This window comes from Hyaena hyaena, unplaced genomic scaffold, assembly GCF_003009895.1.
Source record: "Hyaena hyaena isolate Hyena2069 unplaced genomic scaffold, ASM300989v1 scaffold_1759, whole genome shotgun sequence".
NCBI classification, from domain to species: Eukaryota; Metazoa; Chordata; class Mammalia; order Carnivora; family Hyaenidae; genus Hyaena; species Hyaena hyaena.
Genome location: NW_024082398.1, coordinates 100,444 through 121,144, shown reverse-complemented (window position 1 = coordinate 121,144; position 20,701 = coordinate 100,444). Strand labels below are relative to the sequence as shown.

General features: G+C 51.9%; 2 protein-coding genes across 4 annotated transcripts in view; one reads left to right on the top strand and one right to left on the bottom strand.

The window, feature by feature from the left end:
• MOG (myelin oligodendrocyte glycoprotein) overlaps positions 1 to 10,144 on the bottom strand; it is a 10,893-nt gene extending 749 nt beyond the window's left edge. Inside the window, exons 1-8 of one of the 2 annotated variants that reach the window (XM_039224750.1) lie at positions 9,691 to 10,144; positions 8,388 to 8,735; positions 3,134 to 3,247; positions 2,085 to 2,105; positions 1,857 to 1,877; positions 510 to 626; positions 244 to 308; positions 7 to 213 (exon numbers count right to left, since the gene is read on the bottom strand). In XM_039224750.1, coding sequence (XP_039080681.1) covers positions 265 to 308; positions 510 to 626; positions 1,857 to 1,877; positions 2,085 to 2,105; positions 3,134 to 3,247; positions 8,388 to 8,735; positions 9,691 to 9,778 — 753 coding nt within the window. In that variant the 5' untranslated portion in view covers positions 9,779 to 10,144 and the 3' untranslated portion in view covers positions 7 to 213; positions 244 to 264. Of the gene's footprint in view, positions 1 to 6; positions 214 to 243; positions 309 to 509; positions 627 to 1,856; positions 1,878 to 2,084; positions 2,106 to 3,133; positions 3,248 to 8,387; positions 8,736 to 9,690 lie in introns of those variants that run through there. The other variant, XM_039224751.1, reaches the window with a different exon arrangement.
• A 3,460-nt stretch (positions 10,145 to 13,604) lies between these two features.
• GABBR1 (gamma-aminobutyric acid type B receptor subunit 1) overlaps positions 13,605 to 20,701 on the top strand; it is a 40,960-nt gene continuing 33,863 nt past the window's right edge. For both annotated transcript variants that reach the window (XM_039224747.1, XM_039224745.1), the window contains exons 1-2: positions 13,605 to 14,010; positions 15,364 to 15,481. In XM_039224747.1, the coding sequence (XP_039080678.1) occupies positions 15,377 to 15,481 (105 nt within the window). In that variant the 5' untranslated portion in view covers positions 13,605 to 14,010; positions 15,364 to 15,376. The remainder of the gene's footprint in view (positions 14,011 to 15,363; positions 15,482 to 20,701) is intronic.

Genomic DNA, 20,701 nt, shown 5'->3' with positions numbered 1-20,701 from the left:
GGGGCTCTCTTCTCCGTGGGTGGTCTTGGAATGAGGCTTAGGGTGGCTCCTGGGCAGCGTGGGAGTCCTAGCAGCGGGGGTGGGTGGGTGGGGGGGATGGCCACCACTCTCCGCCTTCCCCCTGGGGTCCCTCCAGCTGCCCCTGCTGTGGGAGCCCCCCCCCCCACACCTTCCCCCTTGGGTTCCCTCGGCTACCCCGCTTCCTCTTTCTGCCTTTCTGGCTACCCCGCTTCCTCTTTCTGCCTTTCTGGCTTTTGTTCTCAGTTATAAAGGGGAAGAAAACTTACTTAGCTCTTCAAGAAATTGCCCTGAAAAAAAAGAGAAATAAATGACTGGTGGAAGGTGGTGTGTCCCCTCCCCACATAGTCCCTGAGGAGCCTGGGGTTGGCCTTGGGGACACAGGAGGTACGAAATCCGGTTCTCTGCATCTTAAGCCCTGGTCCCACTCTTTCCCTCTTCGGGGACGACCTGGTCCCCATCACTCAGGTCATCCTTGCAGCCCTGTGTACCTGCCAATCTCCGATGCAGCCAGTTGTAGCAGATGACCAGGGCAAGCAGGGGTCCGAGCACCGGCACCAGCGTGAACAGGGTGATCTTCCAGCAGGGCACCCTCAGGAAGTGTGGGTCTGGGTCGTCACAGAACAGACAAGATTAACTAATGTGTGTCCGCTGGAGCCCCGCCCACCCAGCTCTGTTCATTATTGGGTTTCTCAACCTGGGGTCCAGGAACACTACAGGGGTCTGCGGAGAGTTCAGGGCGGTCGTGAGCTTGGAGGAGAAAAGCATTATGTCTTCCTTTTCACCAACCTTTAACTGAATTTAGCAGTTTCTTCCATTAAAAATGTAGGCAACACAGCAGTCATCAGCAGTACCTGTGACCTTTATCGCCGATGACAACCACAGATACTTTCATTCCCGTTGGGGTTGTTACTGAAATCTCAAAATGTTTGTGAATGTTTTGAAATTATAAGTTATCAGGCCTGCTGCTACATTCTTATTTAATGCATTTTTGTTATTTAAAAAACATTTGTTACTATATTACAGATTACATGTTACCAAATACAAATGTGTTTATATTTTGATACCTGTATTTCAGTTCAATGGTTTTCTTTGCCGTCGTCTGTGTCGGTGATGTGTGTGTACGTTTAAAAACATTATTCTGGAAAAGGGTCCATTAGGCTTTGCCAGAGTGCTGAGGAGATTCACGGGACAGAAAGAATCTGTATGAACCCTACAAAACACAGGTCTTGTTCCTCCCTTTTTGGGTTGGTGTCTGTGTGCGTGTGTGTGTGTGTGTGTGTGGCCCTGGGGAGCAGGGGTGCTCGGCCCCAGGCATCTTCTAATTTCTGCAGTGTCCACGCAGCCACTGTTTGGCTGCGTTCTGCTGCAGCGCTGTCCCGAGGCGCTGGGCGGCCTGCAGTGGAGACAGGACGGGGACTGTCCGTTCTATCGGGCTTGGTGGCTTCTCTCCCGCAAGACGGCTGCTTGTTCTGTGCTCTCGAAAACTCATTTCCAGTATGTGAGCTCAGGTGGTGACACATAAGTGCTTTGTTCTCCAGTTAATTTTATCGCCTCCCCAACTAGACCTCAAGTGTATGTGCAAAGGATGGGTTTACCTCCCCTCGGTAGCGTCTGAAAAGGGAAATGATGTGCAGCAAGTCCCTGTAATTCCTACAGAACGGGTTAGCATGGAGAGCTGTTAGTGTGGCGCTTGGGACAGAAGTGTGACAGGAGAATTTGCTGCCATCACCAATCCTACATGCGGGTAGATGGTGACTTTCTCAGAGAAAGAGGCAGAGGCCTCTTACTGCCCGGGCCACCCCGGAGGACTCGGGGACCGGGGCCCCAGCACTTACCGAAAGTCCGGTGGAGATTCTCTGAAAGGGAACACATGAGCCTTTGTTATTTAAGCTCTTAAAACTGTTTCCAGTTGTGGCACGGAGGGACTGCCTCGCCCCGGCTGGCAGCAGGCAGGGGAAGCCGACTTTGCACAGTTTCTGTGCGAAGGGGGCCAAAGAGGGTGTCAGAGAAAAGGGCCAAAACCAGAAGGGAGGGGCGGCAGATGGAGCGAGACTAAAACTCACCTATCTCTGCCCGAAGTTTTCCTAAAATAGAGAAAGGCAACATTTTTAGTCCCAGCGCTGGCATCGCATGGGGCCCTTCCACCCCCAGCAGCCCGGGGAGGGCGGGAGCGCCCAGGCTTTACGGTCAGGGCTCCCCCACTGCTGCGGGCCCCTCTCCTGGCCGGTTCTCTGTTCTCACGGCCCCTGGACCCCTCAGGGCTGTCAGTTTGTAAATCTAAAGCCACTTCCCATCTGAATGAGGACTGGAGGAATGAAACCTTCCGCGGAGCAAGTACTTTGAGGTGGGCTCCCAACCGGATGCTTTGCATCTCAATATCCCCTCGGACAAGACTGGTGGGGGGGGGGGGTGGTGACGTTCCTGTCCGTGCTGGAGCCGGATTTCGCCCCTGGCTGTTCCTGCTCAGCCTCATGCAGTGAAGGTCACTGGGTACCCCGGGGCGGAATTCAAGGGGATCGAGAAGACCCCATTGCTGCTCCCACCTGCGTGCCCGCCTGCAGGCCCAGGCATCCTGGGCCCCGGGGTGGATGGGGGAGAAGGTCCCTCGTGTTGGCTTTGAGAATACCTGACAGAAGGCTTAGGATGGACGCTCGGGGCAAAAACACTGACGGCTGAACATGAGCCCTCAGTGCTGAACAAAGGAGGAAACAAGTTTGAGCACCTAGTACGGGGTGGTGCTTGTTAAACCTCTGCCAGACACAGACCCGTCCGACCCTCATCTCACTCTCCCTGTGTGGCTGGGGGGCTGGAACGTGGGGGCAAGGCCCAGCTCTGCCCCTTACAAGGCACATCAGCTTCAGTAAATACTGAACCTCTCCAGGCCTCAGTGTGTCCTCTGTAAAATGGGGCTATTCTACATCGGCCCTACCTCAGAGGGAAATGCAAGTCCTGTTACATAAACAAAAGCACCAGGTAAGATGTAACACTTGTCATCATGGACTTTTGAGCCCAGAAGTCACTCCAAACCAAACATCAGTTCGTCATTGGAGCTCTAAGAGGCCCGCTGAGCTCCAGGAAGGGTCCCCGGCAGCCCCGCGACGTCCAGCCGTACCTCTCAGTCTGCGCTGCAGGCAGAGGTAGACGAGGCCCAGCGTGGTCTGCAGTAGGAGCACGGGCAGCACGGCCATCAGCACCAGCACCCCGGGGTTGATCCAGTAGAAGGGATCTGAAAGGCAGAACCAGGCTGCAGGCCCAGCACCGCGCTGGGCGCGTCTGTCCAGGCAGGACCCAGTGTCACCCGGGGCCAAAGAAGACACAGAACTGAGCGTGGCCTCGAAGAGAAAGTGGGTTTGCTTCCAGGGAGGCCTGGTTATTCTCTCTCTGTCTCTCTCTTTTAATGTTTTATTTGTGAGACACAGCGTGGGCAGAGGAGGGCCAGAGAGAGAGGGAGACACAGACTCCGAAGCAGGCTCCAGGCTCCGAGCTGGCAGCACAGAGCCTGACGCGGGGCTCGAACCCACGAACCGCGAGGTCATGACCTGAGCCGAAGTCAGATGCTCAACCGACTGAGCCCCCAGGCGCCCCAGGCCTGGTTATTCTCAAGGCTGTTTCCTAGGCCAGTTCTGATAACCCGCTAAGACTCGGGTCTGGGCTTAGAGGCCGCAGGGCACGGCGAAGGGTCCTAAGGGGAGGAAGACTGACCCATGACGGCCCACCCGGCGGAAAGGGGGGAGTCCAGCTAATCTTAAAGCCCACCCGGCGGAGGGGGGGGAGTCCAGCTAATCTTAAAGCCCACCCGGCGGAGGGGGGGGGAGTCCAGCTAATCTTAAAGACAGAACGCGGCCTAAGCCTGAACTAGGGCGCAGTGGGCGTTTAGGAAGTCAGGATCTGCGGAATTAAACAGGAAAACACGCATACTTATTTTTAGTAACCTTTAAACTGAAATTCCTCATTTCTTTCAATTAGCACGTCTGTAAGCAACACCGCACAGTATTGTGAACAGAACCTGTGACTTTGTCTCAATAAAAACCACAAATATCTCATCACATTAGAGTTATTGCAAACCTCAAAATATCACATTCATTACTATCTTGAAATTACACTAAGTATCAGGGCCACTCCATATTTTGTTGTTTTAACATTTTGATAACTGTGTTTCAGTACAAGCACGTTTCCTTGCATTCAAAACATCCTTCTGAGGAAGGGCAAAATGCCTGTCTGGCTCAGCCAGTAGAGCGTGTGATTCTGATCTCGGGGTCGTGAGCGAACCCCATGTTGGACGTAGAGCTTACTTATAAAAAAGAGAAGGGGTCCCTCACAGGGGTGACGTAGAGAAAGGTTAAGAACACGTCTTGTGGAACTTTTGAGAAAGTAGCACGCACAGGGTTTATGGCTGAGGATGGGTGGGGCCGTAGGTGGGGCAGGGCTGGCCTCCGGCTCCGCACCACGAGTGCGCGAGAGCTCAGCCTGTCTGGTCTCTGTGCCCAGCAAGGGTCGAGCCCTTTTCTTCCTGCTCCTTCCTTTCAAGGCTAGATAAAGACACTGCCGTCAAGAGTAGGGACTCAGTTACCGCAAGCAGCTTGTCCAGGAGGGCTTCTTAGGAATAAACGTCTTGAAGCTGCAGATTACGGCTCGTGTGCATTGTTACACTGGACTGGAAGCAAGTACCAACTCTGCTCTCAGAGCTCTCACCAGAGGTGACCTGCAGACATGAATTAGCAGGTACCTGCTTTGCACACCTTTATCCCCTCACCAAGGATTAGAATCACAAAAAGAGAAAGCGAGGGTTTATGAGTCTTTCTGAAGTAAAGCAATAAGGACTGCACAGCATCAGCTATGAGAGCCTGAAAATTAAATTAAACCTGAATCTGACTGTACTTCTCTATTGGTTTACAAGAAATACAGGTGGAGCCCCATGATGCACAGCATTACGTCAGCAAAATCTGGAGCCGGGGAAACTCCACAGGACAAGCACCGAGCCGTGGGTCTCGATCGGGTGGGACTCAAACTAAGCAATTGTAAAAATATATTTGTGAGACAATCAGGGGAATTTGAACACAGAGTGGGGTATTGCTGATATTAAGGAATTTCTGTTAATTTTATTATTTTTTTAAAATATAAACATCATCTCTTTTTTTAATGTTTTATTTATTTCTGACAGAGAGACAGACAGCGTGAGCAGGGGAGGGTCAGAGAGAGGGGGAGACACAGAATCGGAAACAGGCTCCAGGCTCCAAACTAGCTGTCAGCACAGAGCCTGCCAAGGGACTTGAACCCACGAACTGTGAGATCATGACCTGAGCTGAAGTTGGACGCTCAGCCCACTGAGCCACCCAGGCGCCCCAGGAATTTCTGTTAATTTTAGAAGATATGATAACAGTATTGATTCATCTTACATTTGAGTAATACATTTTTTCCCCAAGTAAACTGTACCACCAATGTGGGGCTCACGACCCAAGGTCAAGCGTCCCGTGCTGCCCTGACTGAGCTGGGCTGGTGCCCCTACACGTTCCCAAGCATTTAGCAATGGGCCGGTACTGCCGCCTAGGGCTGGCGCCGCGACTGCGTTGGGGAGGGGGCTGAGCAGGGCCGCGCGAAGCAGGCTGATCCTGGCGGAAAGGTGGCGTGTGCTGGCTCCTTGCAGTATTCTGTCTGCTTCTCCTACGCTCCAAAGTGTCAAACTGGAGAGTTTAAAGAAAGGGTTAGAGACAAGTGGTAAAATCCCAAAACTGACAAGAAAAAAAAAAGCTGGAAAGAAAGATAAAAGAATCTGGAGAAGGAGGGGGAGTTTCCTTTCAGTCCTAGATTCTTCTCAGATTCCTGGCTCCCCAGGCAAGGCGGGTGGTGTCCTGTTTACTTGTAAATCATTCTTTTTTTAGACTCTTAGGCCAGCAGACTCTAAGAGGGGAGGAAGGGGGTTGGAATGGGAGGATCAAAGAAAAACTTTCTCCCCTGAGGCAGAGAGAAGGGGAGCTTGGCTTCCCCTTCCTTCCTTCCTTCCTTCCTTCCTTCCTTCCTTCCTTCCTTCCTTCCTTCCTTCCTTCCCTCCCCCCTCCCCTCCTTCCTTTCTCACCCCCCTTCTCTTCCCTGCTTCCTTCCTTTCCTGCGACGAGACGGACAAGAGAGGGAAGGGCCCCCCTTCGCTGCAGGTACAAGCCCCGAGGCCAGCTGTGCGCGCACTCTGTGGCTCACAAAGCCGCCGCTTCTCGTCCCCGCCACCCTTCTCCAGAAGCAGCGCTTTGTTATCCGCGTACAATGCCGGCTCCTGGTCCCGGCACCGCACACAAAAGTGACCGATTGTCTGAAGAGCGGGTGGGAGGAGGGAAAGGCCTGAGGCGCAGGCCCTTGAGACATTTCTGTTCTTCTACAGGAAAGCCCGCTCTCTCTCCCCTCACCCTGTCCACGTCTTCAGCAGCCTGTGATAAGGCCAAAGCCTACGTGCCCGAGTCACCCATCGTACAAACAGCAAGAGAAGGCCCTGAGGAGGCACGTCTCCTTCTGGGGCCGCGTCCAGACGTGGGCCACGTTTACCAGGAATGTGGTTTCAGGGCCGTACAGATTCATTCTACTAGGATTTGGTCATTTTGACTGGTTAGGAATGACGCCTTTGTTTATAACAAACAAACAGGAAGACATTCCAAACACTGGGATCAACTCTCACATTAGCCACCATCCCCTCTAGTGGCATGAAATAAGAACAAATGAATTATTTTGGGGTTTGCTGCCTCTATTTGTCAGTTTTTTTTATTTTTGGTTTTTCTTTATCTTATCTAAAAAACTTTAGGGGCACCTGGGTGGCTCAGTGGGTTAAGCGTCTGACTTCGGCTCAGGTCATGATCTCAGTTTGTGGGTTCGAGCCCCGCGTCGGGCTCTGTGCTGACAGCTCAGAGCCCGGAGCCTGTGTCTCCTCTCTGTTCCTCCCCTGCTTGCACCGTCTCTCCCTTTCTCTCAAAAACAAACATTAAAAACATTTTTAAAAAGAACCTTTAAAAAACTTTTCTTTGGGGGAGGCTGGGTGGTTTGGTTGTTAAGTGTTCGAGTCTTGATTTCAGCTCAGGTCATGAACTCACTGTGGGATGGAGTCCCAAGTGGGGCTCTGTGCTGACAGCAAGGGTCCTGCTTGGGACTCTCTCTCTCCCTCTCTGCCCCTCCCCCACTTGTGTTGTCTCTGTCTCTCTCAAAATAAATAAATTTTGAAAAAAAGAAAACTTTCCTTTAGGGGCACCTGGGTCACTCAGCCAGTTAGGCATCCGACTTATGCTCAGGTCATGATCTCACAGCTTGTAAATTTGATCCCACTTCGGGCTCAGAGCCTGGAGCCTGCTGGGGATTCTGTGCCTCCCTCTCTCTCTGCCCCTCCCCTGCTCATGATCTGTGTCTCTCTCCTTCAAAATTAAAAAAAAAAAACAAAAAAAAACAAACCATGGGGCGCCTGGGTGCCTCAGTCAGTTAAGCGTCCAACTTCATCTCGGGTCTTGATCATCTCTCGGGCTCGTGGGTTCGAGCCCTGCATCAGGCTGTGCTGACAGCTCACAGCCTGGAGCCTGCTTGGCATTCTGTGTCTCCCTCTCTTTCTGCCCCTCCCCACCTGTGTCCCCATCTCTCTCTGTCTCAAAAATAAACCTTAAAAAAAAAAAGAAAGATCCGTTTCCTATACTGTCTGTTGTCCTATATCTGAAAATCATTGTTTCATATATTTTTTAAAAAAACCTTTTCTTTATTTTTCTCTCTACATACCCACATACTAGAAGCTCTGTTATATGGATGCATAAGTATGATCATATGGATAATTACGGTCTCTCCTTCGCTTGGATTGCACTGCATTCTCCCTCCTCTCCTCTTACCCCCCAAAGTGAACCACATTCCCTGAACTTTCTTATGGGTTTTCTTTCATACCTTATTGCAGTATATTTGCATCTACATCTACGTTCAAACACATAAAGTCCTGTGTTTGTTTCCTACATCTCGCAGCTTGCTTTTATCATTCAACTACCTAATGGCCTCCAAGCCAGGTAGCATGGCTCTGAAGCAGTATTTTCTTTTCTTTTCTTTTTTTTTTTCAGTTTATTTATTTATTATTTTGAGAGACACAGAGACAGTGTGAGAGGGGAAGGAACAGAATGAGAGAGAGAGAGACTCCCAAGCAGGCTCCACACTGCCAGCACAGAGACTGACTTGGGGCTCGAACTCAGAAACTGGGAGATCATGACCTGAGCTGAAGTCAAGAGTGAGATGCGTATCCGACTGAGCCTCCCGGGCGCCTGATGCCTCTCCCGGGGCTGCGGAGCTTGGCTGGGGGATCTCAGGGCCGCTGAGAGGAGGACTGAAGTCTCCCCTGCCCCCACCCAAGTTGGGGCACTTCTCACCTTCCACTTTGAGCTCCATCGCGGCCTCCTCCTGGTAGGAGTGGTCCCGGAAGAAGCAGGTGAAGCCTCCTTCGTCTGAGAACCTGACGTTCCGGATCCTGAGGGTCACCTTGCCCTCGCCCATGCTGTCCCTCAGCAGCTCCGTCCGCCCGCGGTACTCGGGCGCCTGCTCCGCGTCCTGGTCCCGGCCGTTGCGGTAGAGATGGACCACCCTGGAGAAGGGGGGTCGGTACCACCCCACCTCCATGCCGGTGGCGTTCTTCCCAGGGTGTATGCGGCACGGCAGCTCTGCTTCATCCCCCACCAGCGCCCGGATGGGGTGGCCGGGCCCTATGACCCTGAACTGTCCTGTCCCAGACACCCAAGAGAAGACAGTGGCTGTCAGAGGGCCAGTCTCAGGGGCCTCTCTGCAGCATTGAGGGAAGACACCAGATTTTACATGGAATTTGGGAGCAGGGAACAGTGGTACAGATGAGCTGTGAGTGTCCCGAGCGGGAGGGACATTCTGGTGTGTGGCCACCCTCCTGCCAGCGTGTGCATCCCGGACACCCTCGCCTGTGGGTTCCCTCCTGGGACGTGGCCCAGCACCTTGCAGTTTAACTCTTAGGGTGGGGGGGGCTTCCTGTTTGAACTGAGCCAAGCTGCCCCCACTTTCCCCTCGAGGGTTTACTTTTGACCCCTCAGTCCTGTGTTCTGGTCCACACCATGTCCGCAGACGGCTCTGTGTCTTCCCTCCCCTCTGCCTCAGCCCATGCTCCCAAACTTCTCCCTGGTGGAAGGCGTCAGCCACACTCCCGGCTGCTGGTTTCTCCACGCCGCCCGTTAGGGCTTGGCCAGGGAGAACAGGGCTGGGCCTCCTCGTTGCTGGCTCCCTGAGGCTGTGACTCTCTCTTCTATGTCTCTATTGCCACCAGCACAGGACAGCAGGGCTCCAGTATAACGCGCCGCTCAGCACTTACAAAGATTTCCCAGGGGGAGGAACTACTATGTCATACCGCATCACGCCCTGAGAGCAGGTTAGTGTCTGCCCATTTGGTTGATGAGAAACCCACGCTGGAAAGATGGGTCAGAATGAGGTCAAGGAGGGCCTGAGTCAAGGCCATGCTGTGGGGTCTGGACTCTCCTCTGAAACCTGCAGTGAGCCAGCGAGGCTTTCTGGGGAGGGACCGTGTCAGCATGGACGGGCCACTTGCGAGACAACATGAGGGTGAACTGAAGGAGGTGAGCCCTGGGGAAGCAGCCTTTCTGTTCTAGGTCTCCCGGGGTCTCCCCAGAAAAAAAAAAACAAACAAAAAACTCTTACCTGCGTAGCTGAAAGATGGCTGGAGGAGGAGGAGGAGGAGGAGGGAGGGAAGGCAGCTGGGTGGAGGGGAGCCCGATGGACTTGCCATCTCCACTGTGACTGGGGACAGAGAGCCCCCCGCAGAGAGTGCGTGTCCCCTTCCTCTGACACCGCCCGAGGGGAGGACCCAGGGAGAGCAGGAACAGCCCGAGTCATCCCTGCCAGGCACTTACACAAAAGGGCTACTGACCCGGGGAGGGCCAGGGTCTGGCTCCCCCACCCCCTCCGAGCTGTGGAGCGGAGGCTGCCTGGTACTGGGCCTCAGTCCCCCTCCCGGCAGAAAGGCTTGTCCGTGGGCCAGTGGTGTCCCTCCAACCCAGCTCTTCCTGCCGTTGGCCAGCGTGGAGGATTATTGTTGGCTTCTAGAAAAGGAAGGACATTTCTGCAGACTCATGAGGGTCACGGCCAGGCCTCTCTCCTTGACCTCTCAGCTCCCTCTCTCTGACACAAACCCAACCTCCTGCCTTACGCTCAGGTGTGTGCCAGACCCATTCCCAGGGAATACATTTGGGAAGGTCATGAGCGGAGCATCAGGAGAGGAAGGTGGCCTGAGCTCAGAGAGGCCCCCGTGTAAGAAGGAAGCTCGTGGAGGCCGGTGGCCGGCAATCGGCATAGCCGCCGAGGACACATGCCCCCGGTGTGACATCATGCTCTGATGGCCTCTGTGTCACAGGGGAAAGGGGAGATGTGGAATAGAAATACAACCTTTCTCCTTACGCAGCAGCTCACTGAACGGTAAGACCAGTATCATCACTGACTGGAGAACAAAAGCAAGAGAAAAGAAAAATTAAACTGCCTTATAACCTGTAGCCCATTGACGAGTACTGGAAACAGTGACCGTCCTCTGGGATCTCAGCTGCCCCCAGGTTAATACTTTGCTGGAGGCAAAAGGCAATCTTAGCTGGACATTAGCCCAGCATCCATTTTAACATATAACATCCCTTTGGGAGCCTCCTTTATTCCCGCCCCCCCCCCCCATTCCAGGATATATGCCGGCAATCACCCTCCAAGCTTACAGCCCCCCCTACACATCTGGAGCGTCTCATGACTGGGGCTTTACTACACTGTAGTCAATGACCTTCTCCCAACAGCAGCTAGTCCCTCAACGCCCTGGACACTTGCTCCCAAATTCTGTACAGACTTACGCTGTCCCTGACCCCGTCCCAGCCTGAGGGTGGATAACTAGTCACTCCTCACAACCCCAGTGCAGTTCTTCCCACCCACGGGTCCTGTCCCCGTGCTTTCATAAAACCTCCCTCTTTTTCTTTCTTGAATTCTTTCTTGACTGTTCACTCTTGAACCCCAACATCTCCACATCAGTCATCAAATTTGAAAACCATATTTGCCAATCTTGAAGCAACACCGTCTCACCAAATAAGAAAAAAGGGTCAGGACAGAGTTCAAAGTCATGTCGTCTGATACAGTAATCACTGGCCACAAGTAGTCATTCAAATTGAAATGAAATACAATTTAAAATTGAGTTCTGAGATTCACCAGCCTTGTTTTACATGAGGCTCAGCAGCACATGAGCTGTGGCTGACGCATCCGACAGCACAAAGAGAGGCTTTTCCATCATCACAAAAAGTTGCATCGGGCAGCACCGTTTTCTGGTTTTGGGGAAGAGCCCCAGGAGCTGGGAGACCGGAAAGGTCGGCGTGCCTGGGCCCCTTCCCTCTGCAAGGCTGCTGCAGTTGGGCACAGGCTGGCTGCTCTGGAGCTGGGAGCAGAAGAGCCAGGGGCTGCAGGGGCGAGGGGTGGGAAGGCAGCCTCTGTGCTTGGGTGACTGCCTCCCCAGTGGGGGTTCTTCCTCCCGAAAACCAAAGTGTCCTGCGATGGTGCTCTTCCTCCATGGTGCATGTCTGTCCAGGAGGGAGAGCTGTGCACAAGCTCACTCCCAGGGCGGCGTAGGGGTCGTGGGGTGCCTGAAATCACCCTGTTGTCAAAGCTGGCTGGCGCCAGGTGAGCTGCAGGGTCTGGAGAGCAGAGGGCCAGACGCCAGCCAATCAACGCCACTTTGGAGAAGTAATGGCGTTTCTGAAAACAAACTAACAGACACCACAAAACACCTTACTGAGTGCTTCCATGTGGCAGTGTCCTAAGTGATTTCCGTGTATTAATTCATTTAAGCCTCACAACAGTAACACAAATGTTAAATCATTATCACTCTTATTCTACACATGAGGAAATGAAACCACCGAAGTGAAGTGCTCAAGGTCGCGCCCCTCGGGCTGGCATCGAAACCAGGTTTTCTATCCCAAAGCTGGTCACCTACCCCTCACTCACCTGTGAGTTCTCCACTACCTCAGGTCCTGGAGCTGGGGGAGCAGACGTGGGGGTCTTGGGGCAAAGGTGACTTCAACAAGGGGAGGGGCCACCAGCCTAAAGGGAGCCAGTAGTGTCATCATTTACAGAACTGGGGGTATAGGGGCACCAGGTGCTTGCTGGACATGGAGCAGGATGTGCATGAGGTGAAGCCACCCTGTGCTGGTCAGAGCTGGACATTTCCCTTTGCACTTAAATGTCACCTTCCCTGAGTTTGCACAGCACACGTCATGTGACCTCACGGGCATTCTCGGGTTGTTTTTGTGTGTGTTGCTGTCCTCAGCCTCAGTAGTGTGCATTCAATCTGCACCTCTCCTCATGTTTGCTAACAGGCCGGGTCCACAGTCATGTGTGCAGAAACACACCCTAAATACAGCTCCTGTGTGTTAACCCGGCTGCTGTCCACAGGCGAAACAGTGAGCACTCGATACGTCTGTCGTAGGAATGACATACAGTGTAAACTCCTCCGGACAACACGTAAAATACATACATGTATCCTACACAAAGGACACCAGGCACACTGCTTTGCTTCTTGTGTTTGCTGAACAATGTGTAATCCCACATTAACACATACCTGAGCTCTCCTCTACTTCCAAATGTTAGTCCTTGTTTACTTGCTTATTCATATGCATTTGTTTCAAAATACAAAGGCACAAAATAACATACCTCCTTCCCAGCCATCCAGAACCACCTTGTTTTCCCTGAACCCTTCCCCATACGCCCACTGGAGGAGGCTCCAGGAGAAAGCACTCCCTCACCTTGCATTTTTTTAAGCATAAAGAGTACTAAGTTTTTTTTAAGTAAGCCCTACGCCCAACATGGGGCTTGAACTCAGGACCCCAAGATCAAGAGTCCCATGTTCTACCAGCTACAGCAGCCAGGCACCCCATAAGTGGCAATCATTTATCTCAGAGATCTTTCATCTGACTACCTTCAGAACATGTTCTTGCCTCTACAGCTACATAGTATTTAATTGCATGAATGTGTCAAACTTAACTTTCCCAGAACATTTAGGTTATTTCAATTTTTTAAGTGTCTATTTTGCTGGGTTACATAAAAACTGTATTCAATTAATACAAATGAATAATATAAATGAAATGAATTATGAATTTTTTCATAGAAAAAACCCTCTGTGTCACGCTTCATATTAGGGTCTCAAAATACAAGTTTCAGCAAGACAGACAAGGCTCTTGCTTTCATTGTGTCACCCTGAGACTATATTTTGGTTATACGTCACGTAAGAGCACAAATCCGTGAGTATTGTGTGCTGACGTATGGTTTGAATATTGGTCTGCCAGGGCCAGCGACATAATGTGAGGGTCTCCGGACAGAGTGAAACTCTGAGGCCCTTTGTCCTAACAGCAAGGGAGGAGTCTTTCCTTGATCCGTCTTGATGGCACGTTTTTGTTTTTGCTGTCTAATGTCACATTCTTCCAGGGAACAGATACCTAAGGGGTGAGGCAGCCAGACTCGTCCTGACAGGTGTGACCCTTCCTTTGCCCTCTGCCCGGCGCCTCCTGGGAAAGCGCAGCGCAGAGGCCGCAGTCAGTGTCTCCTGGGAGCTGGGAGGCTGTCCTGCGGGTGCGGGGACAGCGGAAGACCAGGAAGGGCCTGCAGCCCGGGCTTCGGCCCGGAGCAATGTCCTCGGACTTCACTTAGAACAGAGACGGAGAGAGAAGGCTGTTAGGAACTTGAAGGTGATGACACAGCGCACGGGAGGCCGCCGGCCCCCTCCGAGGCGCGGGGCCGTGTGCCCACGGACTTCAGTGCCTTCCACTCCAAGGAGCCACTGGGTCAACGAGTGTCTGCGCCTTCCATTTTCGTGCCTGCCCCAGCGTGCCCGCTGCGCTTCAGCTTCTCCCTACTCAGGGCGGGCACAGCAGCCCGACCCGTGAGCGCCTCCTGCGGACGTGCTGCTCGCGCTGCGGTGGCCTTGCTTCTGGGACTGCGTCTAGGGCTGTAAGTACCGACGGGAATTTGACGTTTTCTTCCAATGTGCAAGGCATGTGTGTTTACGTTGGTCTGCAGTCCCCAGAGGCTCGGGGGCCGAGGGCCCGGGAGGGTGTCTCACGGGCAGGCGGGGCCTGTGAGCGCGTGTGCGGCCGGGTGTCCGCGGAGGAAGGGGCCGAGAGCCCAGCACGGACAGCACAGAAGCAGCAGTGTTCTGCCGGAGGGTTACGTTTTAACCACGCACATCATTCCCCATGTCTGCGTCTTCCCTGTAGCCATTCTGGAAGTCAGCAATGTTTCCGGTGGTCCCTGGGGGGAGGTGGGAACAGCGTGGGTTGTTCTGAGCGGACGGCCAGGGCGCTGGGCCTCCCGCCCTCCCCGCTGCACCGCCAAGCCTGGGTAACCCTGGGGCCTTTCCTAGCTGCAGGGCCCTGCGACAATATGCATTCCGTGCCTCCCTGTCTCTGTCCCCGGCTTTTCCCGTCTGCTTTCCGGCCCCACGTCCCCGCGGGCCCCGCAGGGGAAGGCCCGACGCGCCCCCGGTTTGCCCGGCAACAGTGACGTCACGCCGCCGCCTCCGACGATTGGCTGCCGAGCCTCTGGGGGCGGGGAAGAGGCGGCGGGGCCGGGCACAGGTGCAGCCGCGCCCCGGTCTCCCCGCTGCGGCCTGGCCTGGACGTAGTGCCCCCACCCGCAGCACCCAGCTGCCCAGAGCCCGCTGGTCCCCACGTGCCTTCCCGACGCTGGGCAGACGCGCTGCTGAACGTCTGGAACCGGGCACTTGTCTCTGCCGTCGCCTCGCTGCCTGGCCATCGCAGGCTTTCCCAGCGGAAGGCACCGGGCGGGGGGACAGTCGGCATTCCTGGGGCGCTGGCACACGGTGTGCCCTTCCGGAGTCTTGACCCAGAGGAGAGTGTGCGGACGCTTGCATCTGTGTGGTCAGCGGCCAGGCGCAAATTCCAGCCTCAGTGTCTTTACCTTTGCGGGGGGGGGGGGGGGGGGATCGTCCCGCCCTCCCCGCGGCCGGGACGCGAGGGGGCCCAGCCCGCGTCTGGCTCCGCGAGCACCATAATAGCACCGCTGGGCAGAGCCTGCGCCCAGGACGTTAGGGCGAGGGGGCAGGGTCTCCCTCGCTCCCTACCTGCTGCAGGCGCGGGTTTCCTAGAGGAGTGAGCTGAGCGGGTTGGAAGGATGAATGAGTAAACGGATCCCAGCCTGGGCCCCCAGCCCCTGTGCTCTCCTCCCCCTCAGGCTGTAGCCCCTCGAGCTCAATATTTACACTTGTACTTGATCTAGATCACACCAATGTGTTAACTCAGATGTTACTGTTTCTGACTTCGGATCTTGAATTCTGGATTACAGGCTTGGTGTGCTGATGAGGGGCTTCAGGTGTCTGCCGGCCTGGAGGGAGCTGTCATGCGGAGGAGCGATCCTGAGGGGGAGGAAATGGACTTGCTGCCTTTCAGGGCCCAGGTACAAGGTAGGTCACTGAACCAGGGCCTCCTCCCCTCCCTGCTCCCTATTCACTGGCCATGTGCATGGCCTCCTCCAAGACCCACAGGTCCAGGAACCGAGTCCTGCTTCTGCACCATCTTGCCTCCTGCTCCCAGGAGGGGACACGCGGGTTTTCCCCACCAGCGAGTGACAGTGCTTCTGCACCCACAGCGCCCAGGCTGGGGCACTCAGGGATTCTCCGAGTGCCGAATGAAAAAAATTGGGGTCCAGATTTTACAAACTTAAGCTAAGGGGCACCTGGGTGGCTCAGGCAGTCAAGCGTCCAACTCTTGATTTCAGCTCGGGTCATGATCTCATGGTTCATGGGTTTAAGCCTCAAGTCGGGCTCTGCGCTGACAGTGCAGAGCCTGCTTGGGTTGCTCTCTCTTCCTCTCTCTCTCTGCCCCTCCCAACCCATTCTCTTTGTCTCTCAAAATAAATAAGTAAACATTTAAAAAATTTGAGCCAAATCAAATTGAATTAAACTGGCTCTTTTTGTTGAATGAACCTTATGGCCAACCAGGGTTTTGGTTCCCATTTGCTGTTGGTTCTTGGCCGCACAGGGAATAGTTGGTGTTGCTAAGTCACTGGATAAAGGAGGAAAACATAGTTACAATTTTATCCCAGAAAAAACATCGTGTGTGTGTGTGTGTGTGTGCACGCTATATGTTAATATATTTGACTGCAAGATGTTTAATAGGCTTGTTGATCAACTGAAACTGTTGATTCAGTTACTGACTTCCTAACACCCCGAAGTCCAGCCAGCTCAGTCAGTCTGTTAATGCTATTCCCTCAGGCCTTAGGAAGAAGCCAAGTAAGCGATCAAGAGGATTAGGGACTTAAACTTAACGATCATGGAGCTGAGTGTGGACATGTGTGTGTCTGGAGGGGGGGAAGAGACATGGGAAGTGGTTTTGTGTTGGTCTGGTTGTACTTTTGGGGGTGATTCCAAGTTGCTCAGTGGGGCTACACACTATTGCATTGAAACCAGGGAGAGGACACCAGTATGAGGCTTCCCAGAAATGGGAGATTTCCTGTTATTTCTTACACTGTTTGGTACATTTTCACAGTCACCATATGGTCTTTATAATAATGATTGTGTTTTCAGTTACAAAGTGAACAAACTTGAACAAAAGCTCCTTAAGGGAAAATGCTCAGTTTCTGAAGGGATCTCAGGCTCTCCTGGTGACGAGTGCCATCTGGTGCTCACACGACTTACTGCTCTGGGGGGACTAGCTGGGGCCGGTCCAGCTGGATGAAGTCCCACAGGGAGCAGCGGCAGGGGGAGCACTCCGTGGGCGACACATCAGTCAGTCATCCACCAAAGTTGCACACGGGCTGTACTTACTGAAATATTGATCCATCTGTGAACTCAGTGTAAGGACCTGATCGTGTGTAACACAGGTATCGGGTGCCAATCGATGGAGGAAATACTGATCGGCATTCATGTGGAGTTTTTAACTCAAAACATTTTCCATGATTGCATTTGACCTCACAGTAATACGCGACGTCTGTGGACCAGATGCTTGTGTTGAGATGATGACGCTGAGGCGTGTGAGCGGCCCAAGGTCGGCCGGGCCTGGAAGCCGGGCCGCAGTGTGCAGAGCAGTGTCCTTTCCCAGACATTGCTGCTGCGTGGGGACATTCAGGTGCTTTTTTGGGGACCCTGACCTTGTGGTCCTCTAGCCTTTCTCTACCGTTTCTATAGCTTTTGTTTTGGTTTCTATACCTTTCATTATTTGTCCCAACCTGAACTCTGTTTGGAGAGGTTTTTAGCAACAAAGCTAAATTCATGCATAATTCATTTCATTTTTGTTTTTAACCAGACATATTTTAAATTTGTAACTTCCTCTGCTAGTAACCACCATGTGTTTAAGCATCTGAGTAATTCCACCTCAGACTAAGGAGACATGAGATTTTAGTTAGTGGCCATAGAATATATGTATGTGGGGCGCCTTAGTGTCTCAGTCAGTTAAGGGTCTGACTTTGGCTCAGGTCATGATCTCACGGTTTGTGAGTCAGGCCCCTCGTCAGGCCCTGTGCTGACACTCAGAGCCTGGAGCCCGTTTCAGATTCTGTGCCTCCCTCCCTCTCTCCTCCTCCCCTGCTCACACTCTGTCTGTCTCTCTCAAAAATAAATAAACATTAACATTTTTTTTATTTAAAAAATTCTAAAAGCAAGGGTACCTAGGTGGTTCGGTCAGTTAAGCATCCAACTTCGGCTCAGGTCATGGTCTTGTGGTTTGTGAGTTTGAGTCCCATGTCAGGCTCTATGCTGACAGCTCAGAGTCTGGAGCCTGCTTTGGATTTTGTGTCTCCCACTGTCTGCCTCTCTCCCACTCCCACTCTGTCTCTCTCTCAAAAATAAATAAACGTTAAAACAATTTTAAAAGAGAATATATGTTTTGGTTGTTACATAATAAAATCAAAGTATGGATTATTTTTCCATCTTTGTGGATTCCAGTTTTTTTTTAAATGTTTTATTTATTTCTAGGAGAGAGAGAGAGACAGCGTGAGCAGGGGAGGGTCAGAGAGAGAGGGGGTCACAGACTGAAAGAGGCTCCAGGCTCTGAGCTGGCAGTCAGCACAGGGCCCAACGCGGGGCTTGAACCCACGAACCGCGAGATCATGACCTAAGCGAAAGCTGGACGCTTAACTGACTAAGCCACCCAGGCGCCCCTGTGGATTCCAGTTTTAAAACTACCTTACCAGACTGCAAAGATTATGAAGGCTCACACCTTGTATTCTCACGAAAAACAAACAAACAAAACTTCAGCCAGCTAAGTTTCCTTTACGTACCTGTAATACTTTCAATGGTAGTTATGGGAGGTATCAACCAATAATAATAGTATTTTCTTATGAGTCACTTAACAGCAATATCGACACATCCATAGGAAAAGCATCCTGAATCCTTTGTTTTCACCTTTCTGAGCAGACCTCTTGAAAATGTTCTCTTTTTTAGCCAAGGTTCCCCCCCCTTGATATGTATATATAGAGAGAGTTTATTTTGAGAGAGAAAGAGAGCACATGCACGAGCAGGGGAGGGGAAGAGAGAGAGAGAGACAGAGACAGAGACAGAATCCCAAGCAGGCTACACACTGTCAGTGCAGAGCCCAATGCAGGGCTCAATCTCATGAACCATGAAATCACAGCCTGTGCCAAAATCAAGAGTTGGACACTTAACCAACTGAGCCACCCAGGCACCCCTTTTAAAGATTTAAATTTTTAAAAATTTTTATTTATTTATGTGTTTACTTATTTATTTATGTATTTATTAAAGAAAGGCAGACTGCCACATGCAGCGCCTCATTTGGATGTGTCTGAAGCTTGACTACCCTACGTTCTCCTACAAATGGGCCTTGAGAGCTTGTTTGGAGGTTCTAGCAGGGGAGAGCAGCTACTCGCATAACATAACCTGAGCTGAAATCAAGAGTTGGAAACTTAACCGCCTGAGGCACCCAGGCGTCCCTTAAGTTTATTTATTTGTAAGTAATCTCTACACCCAACATAGGGCTTGAACTCACAACCCCAATATCAAGAGTCTCATGCTCCTCTGACTGAGCCAACCGGGCACCTGAGTCCCCTTTGGATTCTAGTTTGGTGATACCCGTGCATTTACAATTCACCCAGTTTTACTGCTTAGAAAGTGATTCTATAGATAAATTCCCACATGTAGGAAATGACACATGTACAAAGTTATCCAACACAGTACTGTTTATAATTGCAGAAGAAGCATTTCAGGGTCTATCAAAAGTAGACTGAGTGAATTAACTCTGAGCCAGCCAGCCAGGGGAATATCGTTTTGCTATAATAAATAGGGCGAGAGAGAGGACTCTGTGTCTCTATATGGAGCAACCCCCTCAACTAAAGTGTCGTAAGTGTTGTAAGGGGGAAGCTTATTTGTTTAAACAGCCATAATCTATCTCTGGAAGAATACAGAAAAAACCCATCCTGTCCATCATGGGTCTGGCCATCCAAGGTTGAAGGGCTGGGCTGAGATGTGCCTGAGGGGAATTTAGGGAAATGAAGGGTGGGCTCTGAAATTTGCACCTATGTGATTATCTCAGTTAATCCCTACAACACCAGGAGGGTGTTTCCCATTTCAAGAATGAGGAAGGTGAGCAGAGACGGGCTGGTTCCCAGGGCGCTTCCTGGTGGGTTCAGGACTGGGTGCAGTGGTGGAGTCTGAGGGAGGAGGCCTGGGGCCTCTGCAGTGAGAGGAGGCAGTGCGTCTGAGCTTGCCACTTCCCATGTCTGGGGCTTTCTGGACAATTGCTGGTGGAGGATGGTGAGAAAGGACCTGCTGTGGGCTGGGAAAGTGGAAAAACTGAATGTTTCTGTTTCTTTTCTTTTTTTTAATGTTTTATTTATATCTGAGAGATTTCTTTTTTAAATGTTTTATTTATTTCTGAGAGAGAGAGAGAGAGAAGGAGAGAGAGAGAGCATGAACAAGGGAAGGTCAGAGAGAGAGGGAGACACAGAATCCAAAACTGGCTCCAGGCTCTGAGCTGTCAGCACTGAGCCAGATGCGGGGCTCGAACCCAGGAACTGTGAGGTCATGACCTGAGCCAAAGTCAGAAGTTTAACCGACTGAGCCACCCAGGCACCCCTGAATGTTTCTGTTTTTAAACCAAGCACACACATGTGCGAGTGCCTCCTACCTTTATAACATTACATACAAACTCATTCTCATTTACTTCTCTTCCATAATACAATTTTTAAACATTTTTATTTTTTATTTTTTTAATGTTTATTTTTTATCAAGAGACAGAGAAAGACAGAGCATGAGCAAGGAAGGTGCAGAGAGAGAGGAAGGCACAGAATCTGAAACAGTCTCCAGTCTCTGAGCTGTCAACACAGCTGATGTGGGGCTTAAACCCACGAACCATGAGATCATGACCTGAGCCGACGACGCCGGCCGCTCAACAGACTGAGCCACCCAGGCACCCCTCCCATAATACAATTTTAAGTGCTAATTCTTGTCAGTGCTTCAGGCTTCCAGAGTGCTTGACCTTGTTTGAGCCTCATAACTGTTTAGTGCAGCAAGTGTTCCCGCTGTAGGACTTTCTCCCGTTTATGGGTCAGGAAGCCGGGTATCCGGTGTTAAGCTGCCCGCTCATAACAGCTGCGATTTGCTAGGACACTAGCAGATTTGACTTTACGTTTTGTTTGTTTTTTTTTTACTTCAAGTCCTGTACTATTTTAC